The sequence below is a fragment of the Dryobates pubescens genome, chromosome 5 (genome assembly GCF_014839835.1).
Source record: "Dryobates pubescens isolate bDryPub1 chromosome 5, bDryPub1.pri, whole genome shotgun sequence".
Classification (NCBI taxonomy): Eukaryota; Metazoa; Chordata; class Aves; order Piciformes; family Picidae; genus Dryobates; species Dryobates pubescens.
Genome location: NC_071616.1, coordinates 5805124 through 5822502, shown reverse-complemented (window position 1 = coordinate 5822502; position 17379 = coordinate 5805124). Strand labels below are relative to the sequence as shown.

The 17379-nt window shown below is 48.8% G+C and overlaps 1 protein-coding gene across 1 annotated transcript; it reads left to right on the top strand.

Moving 5' to 3' along the window:
* Positions 1 to 9654: 9654 nt before the first annotated feature.
* RHOV (ras homolog family member V) lies at positions 9655 to 14746 on the top strand. The gene is made up of 3 exons (XM_054162173.1): positions 9655 to 9977; positions 13414 to 13472; positions 13809 to 14746. The coding sequence occupies exons 1-3, from the start codon at positions 9782 to 9784 to the stop codon at positions 14247 to 14249; spliced, it is 696 nt and encodes a 231-aa protein (XP_054018148.1). The 5' UTR covers positions 9655 to 9781; the 3' UTR covers positions 14250 to 14746.
* Positions 14747 to 17379: the final 2633 nt, after the last annotated feature.

Sequence of the window (17379 nt, the reverse complement as noted above, 5' to 3'; positions counted from 1 at the left end):
CCAGCTCCCACATTCTCTCCTTGTACGGAAGATGTTCCACTCCCTTAATCTTCCTCATGGCTCTGCCCTGGACTCTTTCAAGTAGAATAGAATAGAGTAAAATTTAGAATGGAATGGAATGGAATGGAATGGAATGGAATGGAATGGAATGGAATGGAATAGAATAGAATGGAATTAACCAGGTTGGAAAATACCATTGAGATCATCGAGTCCAACCCATCACCCAACATGATCTAATCAACTAAACCATGGCAACAAGCACCCCATCCAGTCTCTTCCTAAACACCTCCAGTGATGGTGACTCCACTACCTCCCTGGGCAGCCCATTCCAATGGCCAACCACTCTTTAGCTCACTGTCTTTCTTGAACTGAGGGGCCCAGAACTGGACAGAGTATTCCAGGTGTGATCTCACCAGTGCAGAGTAGAGGGGGAGGCGAACCTCTGTCTGCCTACTAGTCACACCCCTTCTAATCCACCCCAGAATGGCATTGGCCTTCTTGGCCAGAAGAGCACATTGCTGGCTCATAATCATCCTTCCATCCACCAGGACCCGCCTGTAACTCTGAAGTACCACAGTATCACAGTATCACCAAGGTTGGAAGAGACCTCAAAGATCATCGAGTCCAACCTGTCGCCACAGACCTCATGACTAGACCATGGCACCAAGTGCCCCGTCCAGTCCCCTCTTGAACACCTGCCATGGTGCCATGGTTTAGTTGATTAGATGGTGTTGGGTGATAGGTTGGACTCAATGATCTGAAAAGTCTTTTCCAACCTGGTTATTCTATTCTATTCTTTTCTAGTTTAAATGTGTAGAAATGATGACAATGGCATTAACATAAAGACTAGTCTCTTGTATAACAATATTCAGTTTCATCATAGATAAAATGACTAGCAATGTACGTGTATACACTATATGTATACTATATCCTATGTGTATAGTATATATTGGCTATAGAATCATAGGATTATTCCAGTTGGAAAAGATCTCTAAGATCGTTGAGTCCAACCATCGACCTAACACCACCCTGGCTATTAAGCCATGTCCTGAAGAGCCATATCTACACATTTTTTTGGACAACCTTTCTGGAAAGAACAAATAAGTGTTGTTCCACAGGGTATAGGACAGTTTACAACACAGAGGGATCCGTTACAAGACAGAGGAGGTCTTTCCAAACTCAGCTTGCACCTCAGGTGGCAGTGAGGGACCACCTGTAGCAGTGGCATGTAGTGGCACGATGCTACATCTTTTTCTCTGCCATTTTACTGCACAACTCACCCCCATAAACTAGGGCTCCAGTTTGTGTCTCTCAGCCTGAGGCCTTCTCCCCAGCACTGAGCCAGATATGCAGGTCCCATGCTAGCTGGATCCTGGAGGTTCCCACAGCACTCCTCCATGGGGGTCACCTCTACCTGTTTTGCTGAAAACATACGGTGGCTCTTCCTGACTCAGCATGCCTGCAAGCACTGGCAGGAACTGAGACCCAGCCCCAGCCACTGCTGTTTACCCTCTTTACGTGGCAGCTGTGAGCCAAAACATCAAAACCACATTCCTTTGCTCTCCCATCATCCTGATCATCATAAACAGCAACAGCTCTCTTTCAGCTTCTCCAACGGCACACACAAATTGCTTTAGGTTTAGGGTAATGAGATAGGAAGGGACTTCTTGGACTATCAGATCCATTCTCCCACTCTTGTAGATACCACATCATATAGGCCTTTCTGTATTCCTATCAAGCTCTGTCTGGAAGCGTGGGTATTTCCCCCCCCCGACTGCTCCAGCTCATACCTGTTCCAAACGCTGATCATTCTCACGATTTCAAGCTTCAATTTCCAGTCTAACGTGAGCTGTGGCTAGTCTGAAGCCTTTTGTTCTTGTTCAAAGGCTGTCCTTTAGAGCACAGGGCATTTTGGAGTGTTAGTGTCATTTGCAAAACTCATCACCAATCATTCAGATAGACCAAATCCAGAATTTACCAAATCCAGAAGGTCCTGCTTTTCCCCTCCTGAAAAGAAGAGGAGGCAATTGGTTGCCTGGAGCATCTGAGTAGTTCTCTGTATGGGATGCAGCTTGAGTTCATGGTTATGGAACAGGGGTGTGCATAGTTTGACCCCTCATTTCAGATGAGGTCTCCCCTTGTTGCCTTCAAGAGCAATGTTTATACTTCTTCTCTTTATAGTCACATTTTTATCAGTAGGAGACTGAAGTGTTGTTTGGTAAGGGGGAAATAAACTGTCTCAAAATATATTGCCCAGGGAGGTGGTGGAAGCCTCATCCCTGGAGGCTTTTAAGGCCAGGCTGGATGTGACTCTGAGCAATCTGATGTAGTGTGAGGTTTAAGTTAAGGTTCAGTTTAAGAAGGACATTGAGACGCTTGAGCATGTCCAGAGAAGGGCAACGAGGCTGGGGAGAAGCCTTGAGCACAGCCCTGTGTGGAGAGGCTGAGGGAGCTGGGGTTGTTTAGCCTGGAGAAGAGGAGGCTCAGACCACCTTATTGCTCTCTACAACTACCTGAAGGGTGGCTGTAGCCAGGAGGCAGTTGGCCTCTTCTCCCAGGCAATCAGCACCAGAACAAGAGGACACAGTCTCAAGCTGCACCAGGGGAAGTTTAGGCTTGAGGTGAGGAGAAAGTTCTTCACAGAGAGAGTTGTTAGCCATTGGAATGTGCTGCCCAGGGAGGTAGTGGAGTCACCGTCCCTGGAGGTGTTCAAAAAGGGATTGGACATGGCACTCAGTGTCATGGTCTAGCAGTCAGGAGGTGTTGGGTGACAGGTTGGACTTGATGATCCTTGAGGTCTCTTCCAACCTTGGTGATACTGTGATACTGTGTGTCCCTGCCCACGGCAGGGGGGGTTGGAACTAGATGATCCTTGAGGTCCCTTCCAACCTTAACAATTCTATGATTCTATGTCTGGAAATTAATTTCAGCATCAGTTTTAGAGATTAGCTTTAGGAAACTCACTTGAAATCTGTGCCCAGATTTCTCGGTGCCCAGCTCTGGGGGGGGGGTTTCTGTTCAACGCCAAAAATCAGGACATATCATTAGGATTGCAGGCACCATTGCCAGCTAGGTCTGATGCCTCCTGAGAAACCTGTGTCTGATTTCAGTGTGATTGCATTGGAAGCCAGATTCTCACCTTATTTGGACATGAAACATCAGCCTGCTGCTAATCTGGGCCCACAAGCCTGCTCTGTCCATCTTCACTGTCATCTGCTGTCACTATTTAATTTGCAAACATGTGCAATAATTACAGCCCTATGTTCACAGGCTTGATGTTCTGAAAAGAAGGGGAGAGCAAGAGTTGCAGGCAAAAGACTGATCAGCTCTTTGAATCACCAGGAGCGTGTGGAGATTTAGATGATTGCATTTTGTGTGTGGTGGTGGTGGTGTAAGTCTGTAAAAAGGGAGAGGATTAGTGATTGTGGCGATGTGTTTGGATTGGAAGCTTAAATCCTGGTCTTGGATTATGTATGGCTGTGGTCACATTTACAGTAATTTTTGGCTTAAACAGCATTTTCTCCAAGCTATGGACAGAGCTATCAACATCTAGATGCTGTATGACGTGCTGAGCAATTCAGCTGCCTCGAGGAACAGATTCTAGATAATGGCATTAACAAACACATACTGTGTCCAAGGTGCAGATTCCCAGCAGATTAAGCCTGTCTAAATCTGGGCTTCCACAACAGTGTCTCTGTCATTCCAGCTGCCCTGTCCAGCCCACACTTTGTGCCAGCATTGGCCTGTGTATGACTGCAGGGTGAGACAGCTTATTGCCCTGAAGCAGATGACCCTGTGAGCCACCACTTAATCACAAGTGCTGGTGCAGAAGACAGGGCAGGAAGACATGGCTGTGGGAAGAGGTAAGGGCAGAACTAAGGCAGGTCAAGTTTAAATTACTTGAACTGTCCCTGAGGTAACCTAGTGAGACAGTTAACAATTTGAATCAAACCCTGGGCTTCCTCACAAATTTCCGCTACAGACATGGTGCTGATCATCACTCCACCTCACTGTATACAGAAGGAATATTCTTATGTTGATCTTGACTATGATCAACATAAAGAGGACACTGCATTCATAAAAGCCCTGGGCAGATAGCTGTATTTCCCCAAGTGCAACACCCTCTGTAACACCCCAGCAGAGATAAAAGGTACACACAGGTACCTGTTGGGAGGAGAGCGCTGTAGATACCCGTGTCCCCCACCCAACCAAGAGACCATCTGCCAAGAGTGACACTTCCCCACTGACAGGCAGTGTCTTTGAGTGACCACCTGAATTTTTATGTACAGATTTCCTACAGTAAAAGAAGGTCCCGTGGGTACACAGCCCGCTGTTACCCATGAGAACCTAAACTGGAACCTACATGGGAAGCCATACAACAATTATCATTTACACTGGAAGAGATCAAAGCTCAAAATGAGTTTACCAGAGCCCACCCCGAATCATTAACCAACCTCCCAAGCTCACCAAACTCATTGTGAGAAGCAGACTTCCTGCAGACCAGCAAATGCTGGGTGGGACTGTATTATGCCAGAGCAGCAATCACAGACCTGCTTACCACAGCTCCTCTGACACCTTAAGAAGTTTTCCCACAAAGTGAGCTCTCAAGAGCCTGCTTCCCTTCAATGAGCACACAGCGTGCCCTCGTTGAAACTATCAGCCCTAGAATGAGCGCACAAGAACCAGAGGGAAAGGACAGGAAGATGCTTTTACAGCGAGAAGAGCTTTTTCCCATCACCTGTGGCTAACCCCTCACTTCAAGTCCTCAGGAAAGATCTATAAAAGATAAGCTTAAGAACTGGAACTGGTAACCTGGCGGAGGCAGTGGTCTTGCAGCATTTTATGGTTTCCCCTGGCGATCCGTTTTCAACCCATCCCCTCACTGTTCGCTGTTAACTGCCTGCCTTTCCCTCTTTCACATGGAGGATATGAACCTTATCACCTTCCTCTTGCTAATTCCCTCACACTTCCAGTTAAGCGTTAACACCTCTTTTCGAGTAAAGTGTCTATCTGATTAGCATGACGCAATTAACCCAGAGCATTGTCTCCCAGCCTATCCTTACTTGGCAGCTCCTGTTTCAGATGCAAAGAAAGGGTTTTGAGTGCCTTAAACCTTGCCCACTTTTTCACACGCGTCAGCTGATTTGTTAAAAGATGTGCTTTCCTCCAGCAGATGGCAACGTGCTTCTGAAGTGGTTATAGACCATCTGAGCGGTAGGACTCGCTCCTGTGCGAGTCTGACAGGAGATAAATTCGTCTTTGAGAAAAGAGCCGGGTACAATAGAGGTGCTTATCTTCCGTTGGAACTTCAAAGAAAAGTTCAATTCTTCCCCCCCCCCCCCCCAAACCACAGCTAACTCAGTCAGAGAAGCAAAATGGGAAAGGGCTGTATTTACAAGCAGAATGAAATTAAATGAATATATACCCAATATATCCCAATATACTCAGTATTTACAGTATATACAAAAACATACAGGAAAGAACGTAGCACAGAAAACCTCCCCCCACACACACCTCGATAGAGGAGTTTCCCCCTTCCTCCCAACCCCTTTTCCCCCTTCCTCCTTTTTTTCCCAAAAAGGGTTAGAGAGGAAAGTAATTCTTAAGGGAAATTTTGTTAGCTCAAAGCCGTTGTTAAGGGAAGAAAAACTTCGATATTGTTTTCACTCTTTGCCTCTGCACGTAGCAGAGGGGCAGTGAACAGCTGAACCAGAACGCCTCTGTCCACCCTCCCATGGCATTGCTTTTATTTCCAAGGAGCACTAAAGCAGTACAGAGGCCAGGATAGTTGGAGCTGTGTTCTCACATTGTTTCTCTCCTTTTTTCTCCCCCCCCAGTCTTCCCAAAAGGTGTTTCAAAAACACCTGTCTCCAGTGCTCGCCAGAAATACCCATTAGCTGCTGGAGATCATAAGGCGTTTTTATTGCCGTGTGGACTAAGAAACTGCAGAGCTCCTATCAATCAAGAGCAAATGCTAGGATCTTTCTTCCTTTGATTTCAGCTGTAGTAATTTTTTTCCACGGAGTTGTGCGTTGAGGCTATTTCTGCAGCCCTGCAAGGCTGGTAGAAAAAGATAACAAAGAAGCATTTGACATCACTTCCTACAGGCTGCAGTGTGACTAGACGAGGCACACCGCAAGGGAAAATCAGACTCAGGCTCTTGTCTTCACCCTTTTGTCTGTCAGTTCTTTAAAGTGGTAATTACCCTTGATTTTTCCCTGGGAGGATGCACACTCAGGTGCATGACCAAACGCTGGGTGACTCAGACCTGGTTGTCTCATTGCGATTATGAAGGCACCGGCCGGGAATCTCGGCTTCTTCAAGTGTAGCTCTTGGCATCACAGGATCTGGTTTGCTCTGGCACCTGCACCCCAGTTTAGCCCCCCTCTCAGTCTAGATCCCCACCCACCTGCCCCTGTGCGTGACGACATTGTAGCCTGTCCTCATCATCCCCTCGTTTCTCCTTCTTCCATGTCTCCTCACACGTAGCACTGTGAAAGGATGCAGGAACGTGATCCAAGGGCATCGTTTGCGAAGGGAGTGTATGGACACACGCAGCCCACTTGTACAAACGCGGGTAAAGCTGAGGCTGGGTTTGCTCAGGGCCGTGTTAAGAGCAGCTGATAATTTTTCCTCTCTGCCCTGATAAGAAGGGAGCCCTGCTATTTTTAAAACCGAGGTCTGCCAGCTCCCACAACTTGCAATGTTTCTCTGAAGCAATGTGAGTCGTTTGAACAGCTTTGCTAAAGATTACGACGGTGGGTCCCACCCTGTGACTGCAAATTGGTCTGTGGCCACACATAATTATGAAGTTCCAAATGAGATCAGCCCAAAGGGTAACGAAATGATGCTGTCAGAGCTTCTGTGTTGCTCAGGAGGTGGTGGAAGTCAGGACCACGAGCTGCAAAATATCCAAGCATCACAATGTCCCAATATTGTAACACTGCAATTCAGAGGGGAAATTATGTGGAGTAGTTTGAGCTGATCCATAGCTTTGCCCCCACCACAAGAGGCAAGCCCCAGTTCCTTCATTATCTAAACTGACTCAGTTGTTGGGTTTTAACTTAGTCCTGAGACTTCTTCTGCTGTAATTCTACAAATGTATGGAGTTGTTTGGTGCTGACACTCCCACAACTGCTTGAATATATGCATTGATTTCCACTGTGAATCTCTGTGTACTCTAATGGATCAGCTTCCCTCTTTTATTCAAGAGGCTACAGATGATAGCACAGCCCATCTGGGTAACAGCTGAACACTAGGAGTATCTGAGATCTATATTTGGCCTGCCTGAAAACAGTTTGGTCTTCTGCACGGAATTCTCAGTGAATGGGAATTCACATCATGAGGAATAATGTCATAATTGGTCCTAATTATAATTTCTGGGAGAGAGGCCAAACATGGCCTTGCAAACTGGTATTTCCCACTCACGAAGAGAGCTGGTCTTGGCCAAGGAACACATCAAGGAGGCAGTGCAGGATGGGGCTCTCTGGCCATCCCTGCTACTGACAGATGCAGAGCCTGTCCCCACAACTGTCAATTCAGCAGCTCTGGGAATGGGACAGACTTTCACTGCAAAAAAAAAACACCCAAAACTCTTGCAAAAACCCCCAAAATCTTGCAAAACTAAACTGTCTGACTCCTCACTGTGTTGTGAAACTAAACCTGTGTCTTCTCTTAGCTGTAAGGAGCAAGGCAAGGCCTGAGAAGTGAAGCCGTGGGAACTGCCCTATTTGTTTGCTTAATCTCTTAGTTTAAATATAGATTAAAAATCACTTAAGCTCATCCACAAGTTAAGTGAGTGTGTCAACCAACGGCTGCAAGAAACTGCAAGAGGGGAAAAAAAAGAACTTAGTCACAGAAGGAAGAGATTTTAGAAAGGGAATGAGGGAAAAGGAGATTCAGTCCTTGGAGAGAAGCAGTAATGTATCCATTGCTAAGTCAACAGCATATAGGGAACATGGGCTGGCAGAACTTCCCCCTGCTACTGCTTGATAACAGAGAATCATTTGGTGAATAAGCCCTCATTTAAATTCATTTCTTCCAATCAAATGCAAATGTCATAGTTCACAGAATGTTAGCCCACGCCTGAACGGCACTAAAAAGTCTCTGCAGGACCCTCACTGGCCTCGCTGCCTGCCCTGGCTTTGCTGCCTGCCCTGGCTGCGCCATAGCACGTCCTTGCCAGTCCCGTTGGAGGCAGAGCCACACCTCACACGTTAGGCTTGTCCCGGCGCTTTCTGCCTCTTCTGGAGCACTTCAGCTGTCACCTGGCTCTGAGCTAGCCCGGGAGAGCATGCCACTGGAAAAAGGCAGACTAATGCTAGTCAGTCACCAGAGTTAGCAGCCACTCGCTGCTATCTGGCACGCCTTTTAGCTGCAGCCTGCTTTGTAACACCATCCTCATTTTTGTAACACCATCCTCATTTTTGTAACACCATCCTCATTTTTGTTACTATAGAAATTCACGGTTGTGCCATTAAAAACACTGAAGGGGTTAATTAAAGAAAACTGATAGAGCAAACTGCAGAGAAAATGCCTTCTTGCTGTTCCCAGGAAGCTTGAAGACTATCTCCAAAGAGCAGACATTCTTAGTCCCTTAGACCCGAGGGTCTGCATTGATTGTGACCTTCTGTCAGCCACGGGGAAAAGCATTTTAGACTGTGCCTGGCTTCGAGATGTCTTCTCAATTTTAGCATCACTATCGGGGAACCCCCTGGGTAACTTCTCAATGTGGATGCAAAACACAGTGAGACACAGGCTCGGAAACTGCTCATCAGCGGCTCCTTGCAGCAGGAAGCTGTCCAGTGCAGACAGGTCTCCCATGCTGAGAGCATAATGAAGGACATCACTTAACTAAATTCCTCCAGCAGGAGTGACGTAGCAATACTAGGTGTCACATGCATTAACACCTTCCCTCCATGTTTTCAGTCATTTGGTGGTGTTATACGGGGGTGCAAGGGTTGCTGCTGTAGCATGGCCACATTTCTCTTTCTAAGTGGTGTGGTACTACTCTGCTGTTTGCATAGCCATGGTTCTTTAGACAGTAAGCTCCCAAGGGCAGGGATGGAGCCACTTTCCCAGCTGCCCAGGGCACAGTGTAGTCTGTGAACTACTGGAGGTGCACATGGAGAAAGGGAGATGCCTGGGAACCTCTCTACATGTCCACCCGGCTGGGAAAACACATTCTATGGCTTTTGCCAGCGTGCAGCAACAGCTTGGCTAAGCCAAAGGAACTCAGTAGTGGCAGCCACATGGCTAAGAGAGGGGAAGAGCTTCTGTCCTTTGCTTTCTGTTGTCCCTCACCACTCTGGTCAGCACTGCTGCCAACACTCCCGTTGTGCCAGGAGTCCCAGATGCTCCAGGTGGTCGATGCAAATAAAAGCATCAGCGCGGCTTCTTTTGAAAGGAGAAGGTGGTGCGTGGGGGCACCGCGGCTTTTCCCTCTGTATGTGAAAGATGGAGTGCTGCGAGGCACCCTGGTGCTTCCCAAACCCGGAGAGCAGGCGCTGCCCGCGCTCCCAAGCCCGGAGGAGGCGGCCGGGCTGGGCCGGGCTGGGCTGGGCCGTGCTGTGCCGGGCGGGGCGAGGCGGGCCCGGGGCGGGCCTAGGGAAATGGGGGCTGGTTTTGGGCACCGGGCGGCAGGTGTAGCGATGAGGAGCGGTGCGAGGCGGGCCGCAGAGGGTGGCCCCGCACGGCAGCGCCTAGCCCCGACAGCAGCTTGTCCGCCCGGGCATGGCAGCAGCCCAGCGCTGAGCTCCGCCGAGCCCCCGGTGCCGGTGCCATGCCTCCTCAGGAGCTCCTGGACTACTCTCCCGCCCTGCGGAGACACAGCCCAACCCGCGGCAGCGGCCCGGAGCTGGGCATCAAGTGCGTGTTGGTGGGCGATGGCGCCGTGGGCAAGACCAGCCTGGTCGTCAGCTACACCACCAACGGGTACCCCGACGAGTACCAGCCCACCGCACTCGACACCTTCTCCGGTAGGCGCCCGCCCGGGCTCCGCGGTGGCCCAGCCGGCCGGGATGAGGGGGGCGGCGGGGTCAGCCCCTCGCCGGGGAGCGCCGTTCCCGGGGAGCGCCGTTCCCGGGGAGCGCCGTTCCCGGGGAGCTGGCCAGCGCGGCGGAGCAGCCTCCCCGGTGGGTGAGGCGGCTGCTGCTCCCACGGGGGCACTGCGGGTGTGGGTGAGCGCTGCCCGTGGCTCGGAGCACAAGGGAGCTTTGTGCAGCCCGGAGCGAGTCCCTCGGGCGTTTAGTGAGATTTAGCAGGTAGAAGTCCTGCTTTTTGCAGCTCTGTGTGTCAGCAGGACGTGGGGCAGGTGGCTGTCAGTCACAGAACGGCTTGAGTTGGAAGGGACCTTGAAGATCATCTAGTTCCAGCCCCGCTGCCACGGGCAGGGACACCTCCCACTAGACCACTCTTTGAAACTGGGCACCTTCCTGGTTTTGTGGTGGTGTTATGACTGAATAGAAGGGGGCTTAATTTTGTGGTGTTGATGATGGGTTTTAGTTTCAGCTGAATGTCACAGCCTTGCCCTGTAGCTTCAACCAATAATCAGCAAAAAACGTCCTTTTCTTCACATGCCCGCTGAAGTTAGGACTGAACAGAGGTTGTCGAGAAGTTGAATAGCTTTACAAGCCTGGCTGGAATTGCCTCCCCCATCAGCTGATTAGCCCTCATTACTTTTCCCTTTTGTAAATGCTATCTTCGTTCTTGTTCTCTACTCTTGTTCTTCTGGGCTCCAGTTTCTAATATCATCCCCAGGAAATTACAAAGCCCTTTGAAAGATTTCTGATCTTCATCTGATATGAAGAAACACAACAGTACCTGACAGTATACGATGGTAGATTAGAGCTGGGCTCAAGTCAGACCAGGAAAGAGACTTCTAATGTGTCACTGTCTCGGGGGTTCTTAGAGGGAGTGCTTTGTCTGTCTGAATGTCCACCAGTTGCACACTCTTACACTGGGAATTGTTGATTTGCCTTGACCCTCTACAAGCTCTTCCACTGTCACTTGAAGGAAACAAACTGGGAACATGCTGCTGTTCAGTGTCCAGCAGCCCTTTGGGAACAGATGTGAGGAGACCTTCAGTCCTCCAAAGGACTGCTCTGTTCTCTTCACAGAGATGTGTGCAGTCTGCACTAAGAGAGGCTTGACATTAACCTCCTCATTTTTTGCAAAGGCAAACCCACAGTAAAATGATCCAGAAAGCTGAAGGCAGTATGAGTTCAGAGACTTTCTGATCAGCAGACAGTAATGTGAAGATAGCTGCATGTGGGTTCAGCCCCACTCTAAGGGTCCAAATACCAAGCCTGACTTCTAGAAGTGCAAAGCATTTGGAGCTGAGGGAGATTTAAAAAACATTAAAAATGGGTATTTCAAAGTACATTTTCTGCTTATTGAGAGGGAATGGGAGAATAGAGAAGCTTCCCTTCCCACCCCTACTCTTAACCTGGATAAACTCGGAGAGAGTCCCTCCCTGGATTCACGAAGCACAGTCTGAGATCCATCAAATTCTCTGCACTCTCTTGGAATACTTGCAGATGAGACTGCCAGCACAACTGAGCGTCACAGCTTACACCCTAACCCCAATTCCGGGCAATGGGCTGTAATGGGAATCACAAGACAGGGGGAAGCATCGAGTTATCAGGGGAAGGATCGGCTCTGGGACTGTGACCCAGCCACATGGTGCTACCTCCTGCTGGGTGTCACTGCCACGTAGAGCAGCCATGAGTGAAACACGTACCCAGTGACCTTTCTCCACCAGGCTATCCTGTTCTGCCAGCCCCTTTGCTATTGTACCGAAATCCAGCCTCATCCCGAGGGTGTGGACCTTGTGAGGGCGGAATTTGGAGGGCTGTCGCAGAGTCGCTAGCTTTGCTTAGGCTAGCAGCAGCTACAAAAACCCTTGTGCAAGCACTGGAGCAGCAGGTAATATATGTGATGCCTTTCCTCTGAAGACTGCAAAACATCTCAGATGCTAATTCCTTCTCTCAAGGCACTCGGGAGACAGAAGAAACCAGATACTAGAAAGGCAAATGCCCAGTGCCTTGAAGATCAAGTCAGGATCTGGCAGGTTCTTTGATCAGGAACAGGTTTCTCTTCCTCCTTTGGGGCAAAGATATGGTAACAACCCAACCTTTCCCAGTCACAAGGAAGCAATGACTTTTAGCTATGCCGCGAGGAGTGGCACTGTGGTGGGAACATCCCCACCCCTTCGTTTTTCCTTCAGTCTCAACTCTCTCACCAAACTTCAGTTCACCTTTTGTCTCTTTCTCCCTCGCCTGCTTTCAGAGAGGAGGAGTGCTCTTCTCCAAGAGATCGTCTTAAACTCTCCAAGTCCGGTTGTTTCTATCACTTTTCTCACCTGCTTAATTACTCCAAGACTCACAAAAGACTGATTCTGTTTCTGTTTTGGGGGCTTGTTTGTTGTGTTTTGTTGTGTTTTCAACAATAAAGCCTCCTCCTGGGCACAGGGAGGGCATTTAGCTAGCTTCTGTCAAGTGCCAGCCATTGTCACCTTAGCCAGGATGTCTGCCTCTATTCACCAGAGCACAGCCCCTCCACCCTCAAGACTTCCAAGTGGTTTCCAGCTCCCCTAACCCCTTTCTCCTTTTCCTTGGTTCCTTGCCAGTCTCTTTGGTGTCTGTGCACTTAGACATCTAACAGTTTCATTCCAGATTTCCATCAGAGGTCCTGCCAGCCCTCAGTCTGAGTCAGCTGATACCACATGAAGGCTTACTGTGATTAGGGAGTGAAGTGGGAGCAGACCTTACATGTGTAACTCAGCAATTTTTCAGCGTGTGGATAGCGTCGGAAGGGGACTTCACTCATCACTGTTTCCTTAACAGCTTCTTCATTACAAAGCTGGGGTTAGGTCTGTGCTTTTCCTTAGCTAGGACACTCACAGAAATACTTAAGGCCTAATTTCTGGTCTGGATGGAAAAGAGAAAAATCTCCAGTAGCTTGTTGAATAGAGACTGATTTGAACTTCCACCCTTGGCCAAGAAACTGGGAGCAAGCTGCTGAAGTTCTCAGTTCGAGTTTATCCTTACCTGCTTTCTGAGGTTGTGGAAGAAGAGCAATGAAATGTTCTCAGGGTGCCATTTGACTAAGGACTCTTCTCTAGGGAAGCAGTTGTCCAGTAATATGCAGCTGTACTGGGGAAGAGCCCAAAAACACCTGAGGGCTCACCAAACCAGAAAGTCTATTGCTGGTCTCATAGTGTTCCCAGTGCAAGCTTCAGCTGTCTTAATAAGGTTTGGGAGATTGCTCAGCAAGGAGGACAGACCTGAGTGATTTCAACAAGTCTGTTCAGTGGGATACCAAGCAGAGTGTTGTGGGGAAAAGCCTGTGTGAGTGTACCTGTGCATGCTGGACAACTCCCTTAGGCACAGCCTTATTCTCTTTCTTTTACAGTGCAGGTCCTGGTGGATGGAGCCCCAGTCCGGATCCAGCTGTGGGACACTGCTGGACAGGTAAGCTCTATCAAAGCAGCTGTCAGCTCTAGTCCTGTGGGAAAGGGGCTGTTTGCAGGCTTTTGAGGAAGGCAGTGTTTAACTGGGAAGGAAGGAAATGCACTATGCCAATGTCAGCCCTTTGCTGGTGTGGCAGTGACAGGCAGGTGAATGACAGACTCACTCAGCTCTGAAACTTGTGCCCGAGCCATGGCATGACCACAAGGTCAGGACGGTGCCCTGTCTCTGAGGGTGTTGGTGGCCTAGTTAAAGTGTGAGAAAGCCACTGCAGCATCATGTTGTCAGCAGATCAGTCCAGTGAAGACTTTTTTTCCCCCCCTCATCCATTTTCTACAGGAGGACTTCGACTGTTTGCGCTCGCTGTGTTACCCCGACACTGATGTCTTCCTTGTCTGCTTCAGTGTGGTAAACCCAAGCTCCTTCCAGAACATTACTGAGAAATGGATCCCTGAGATACGAACTCACAACCCCCGGGCACCAGTGCTGCTAGTGGGGACGCAGGCAGACTTGAGGGACGACGTCAATGTCCTCATCAGCCTGGATCGCTACCACGTGAAGCCTGTGCCTCGGCCTCAGGCAGAAGGTCTAGCTGACAAAATCCGGGCTGAGGCCTACCTGGAATGCTCAGCACTGACCCAGAAGAACCTCAAAGAAGTTTTTGACATGGCCATTGTCAGTGGTGTTGAGCACAAAGCACGTCAGGAAAAGAAGATGACTGCCAAAGGCATCAAAACTCTCTCCAAATGCCGCTGGAAGAAGTTCTTTTGCTTTGTCTGAAGCTCCTTTGAGGAGGGACAAAAGGAAACACCAAATGCCAGTAATGGCTCTACACCTTCTTGGAGTGACTGCTCCTATGGCCTCAGCAAGGAGGGCATGATAAGCTGCTGGGCTTGGAAACCTGGCTCTTGCTGGGTTACAGTATCAGATGCCTAGGAGACATGAACTGGATTTCCATTGTGCTGGGATGTGGAATGGTCCAGGCAGCTCTAAGTACCTGCTGGACACGTCTGTAGCATCCCAGATTAATGGGAGCCTTTAACACACCAAGACTCAGTACCCCAGAGCAGGCAGGTTCCTTACATTGCTCGAAATGACCAGGTTTCTGTCTGAAGCTTTGAGTCCTGACACAGCATAGTAAATGTGGGGGACTTGTGAAGTCTGCCTACGCTTGGCTGATTTACAGGCTTGGCAGAGAGCAAGCAGGGGCAGTTACAGGTGACTGCAGTGTGGTCAGACATGGGCTGCAGGGTTTGTAGCATGAGACTTGGGGTCTCTCTCCCATCTGACTTTTCTTAAAGGCTGTCTTGTGAGTACCCTTGAGAAGATTTTTCACAAGTAAAGGCAATTAGCAGGATGAAGAGAAAATGCACTGGGAGCTACAGTAATTCTTCAAGCCTGATGTTCTCTGAGAGGGCTCCACAGTCTAGTGGGTTGCAGTCATGAACTTAGGGACCTATTTTGAAAGGCCTTTTGTGGGTGTGCTGTTTTGAGAGAAGGAACACGTGAGGAACAGTGATGAGTGGCTCCATCTTCCCAGCAGAGACAAAACTCTGTCAGTGAAGGGTTTGTAACAGTACCAAGGGGTGAAATGTGGATGGAGAGCCATGCATGTCATGAAAGGAGAAGAGAGAAGGCAGAAAAGACAGGAAATAAAAATGAAAAAGAGATGGAAGGGGGAAAAAGGGAGATAGGCAAGGAAAGCAGAATGAACATTGTTAAATGAAAGCTGTGATTCTACTTAGTTGAGATGCCAATATTCAGGGAATCTTCTAGGGACTTGGGAGATTTACTGGTGATCTCGATTTCAGAGAGTATAATATTGTCCATACCTTAAGTTCTGAATCAAAAGGAGGACATTGTAGTGAGAGAGAGAGAGAGAGAAATTGTTCCTCTCAGTCAGCAAAATCCTCTGTTTCAGATCTAGAATGGAATTTACATTTTGCTGTTTTTCCTGAGGCTGCAGAACAGGAACAGAGGGCGCAGGGCTTCTTTCTGTTGTGCTTCCTTAAGTCACTGCTTGATCTGCTGAAATCACAAGCAGAGGAAATCCATTCAAGTCCTTACCAGCCAAAAATGTTTGCTGTCTTTGCTCTGTGCCACTCTCACCTCTTTGTCTATTCAGATTTTATTACAGAACTTGCATCAGTTTCCAAGACTTCTTTCGCAGAGACATTTCGTTCTGGTTTATGTAGCAGAGAGCGGGACAGGGCTGTCAGGCAATGCTTTGAATAATCAGGGGGTTCTCTGCATCTGGCCAGACCCTAGCACTCTGGGGACACTGGAGTGATGTGACAGGTGTTTGCCCTGCACCAAAAGCAAGCATACCTGAGCTAGCAGGCCTATAAAAACCAAATGCAAGTAATGCAGCATGGCTCTGGATCCACGCAAACATCTCTCACAACCATCCCTCTTTGTGGCCCAGCTCATGTGAGACAAACCTGCTGTCTCCCTGAGTGGTATTGCAGTACGAAAGAGGGCAGGCAGATCTTGCAAAGAGAAGTGGCCTACAGCCTTGGACCTATTTTCAGGGTAAGGCTTAGAGCTGAATGGTCAAAGGACTCCTCATCAGCTGAAATGCTGTCTGTGTCCAGGGAGGAGTCCTAAGAGATGGAGAGTACAGAGGCAGTAGCTGAAAGTGACATGTCCTACCTACCTCTAGGCAGGGCACCACTTCCTGAGCAAAGCTCTCACTCAGCAGTGCATCCCTGTGTGTGTTTCCTACCTGTACAGGCACCTTTGCTGTACCACAGGTTCAGTTTGTCTGTTGGGTCTTAGGTGCTTTTCTTTAGCCCGTGAGACTGAGGGCTGTGGGGTGACCTGCCAAGGAGCACACCATACCCCCACGGAGCACGCCCACAGGTGGAAAGAACACCAGTCTTCTTCCTGCCAAGGACAGCAAGGGTTGTCCTGCAGTAGCTTGGTATGAAACAGGGATTTCATGTGGGAAAAGAAAGTGTACTGAGAGCTGCTTTCTTCCTCTGTGATTGTGTCTAATATTTGTGCAAATAAATGTCTATGTCTGCAGTTTGTGTATGTAATTCTGTCAGGGCACAGTAAGCTGTGCTTTAAGAAGGAGTTATCCTGTTTCACTGACAAGTAGCACAAGAGAGAAATTGCCTCTCTTCTCCCTCCACATTGTAATCCCCCACACTGTCAAAGGTAAAAAACAAAAACACACCTCAGAGCTTTAACCTTCCAAGATCCTTCTGTTGCCTCAGTTGATTTGCCTCACCCCTCAGCAGCTGCTCAGGTTGGATGTAACTACTGAGGGGCATGGAGTAGCAAACATGCAAGACTTTCAGTGCCTCTCTCCAGAAGCCACCATCCAGGGACTAGTCAGGAGGCCCTCCCAACATTCACTGAGACAAGCCCTGGTAGGACTTGCAATTGAAGCCTTAATAACTGCACACTGCTCTGTCATTAGGCTGGTGGGTAATTTAGTGACCAGCTTTAGTTACCTTGGCAGCTAAACACTGCTCAAGTGCTGAAAACCTTTAGCCATGCCACACAGGACACAAAAGCTCAGAGGAATCAGCCTTTTCTTTTTGGCCTTATCATCAGCATCAGAGGTAGGTCAGGGCTCCTGTCTGTCTACATTAGGGACCCCACAGCCACTCCAAAGGCAGAGGGCTGGGAATTGAGACTGCTGGGGATGTTCAGCAGAGAGGTAGGAAATAAAATGGACAGACCCCACAGTGTAGCAGGGGTAATGACAAAATGTGATTCAGAAACAAGAAGGGAATAGGAAATTACTGTTTGAGAAAGCTTGAGACAACACTGTCCTCCTGGAGTTTGCTGCTTGCTAGATGTAAAGCAACCTGTGAGGTTTATTTGGAGGCAGCTCCCAGCTTTGCAGCTTCCCAGCATTAAAGCTTCCAGAAGAGCCTGTGAATGGAAATAGCAGCAA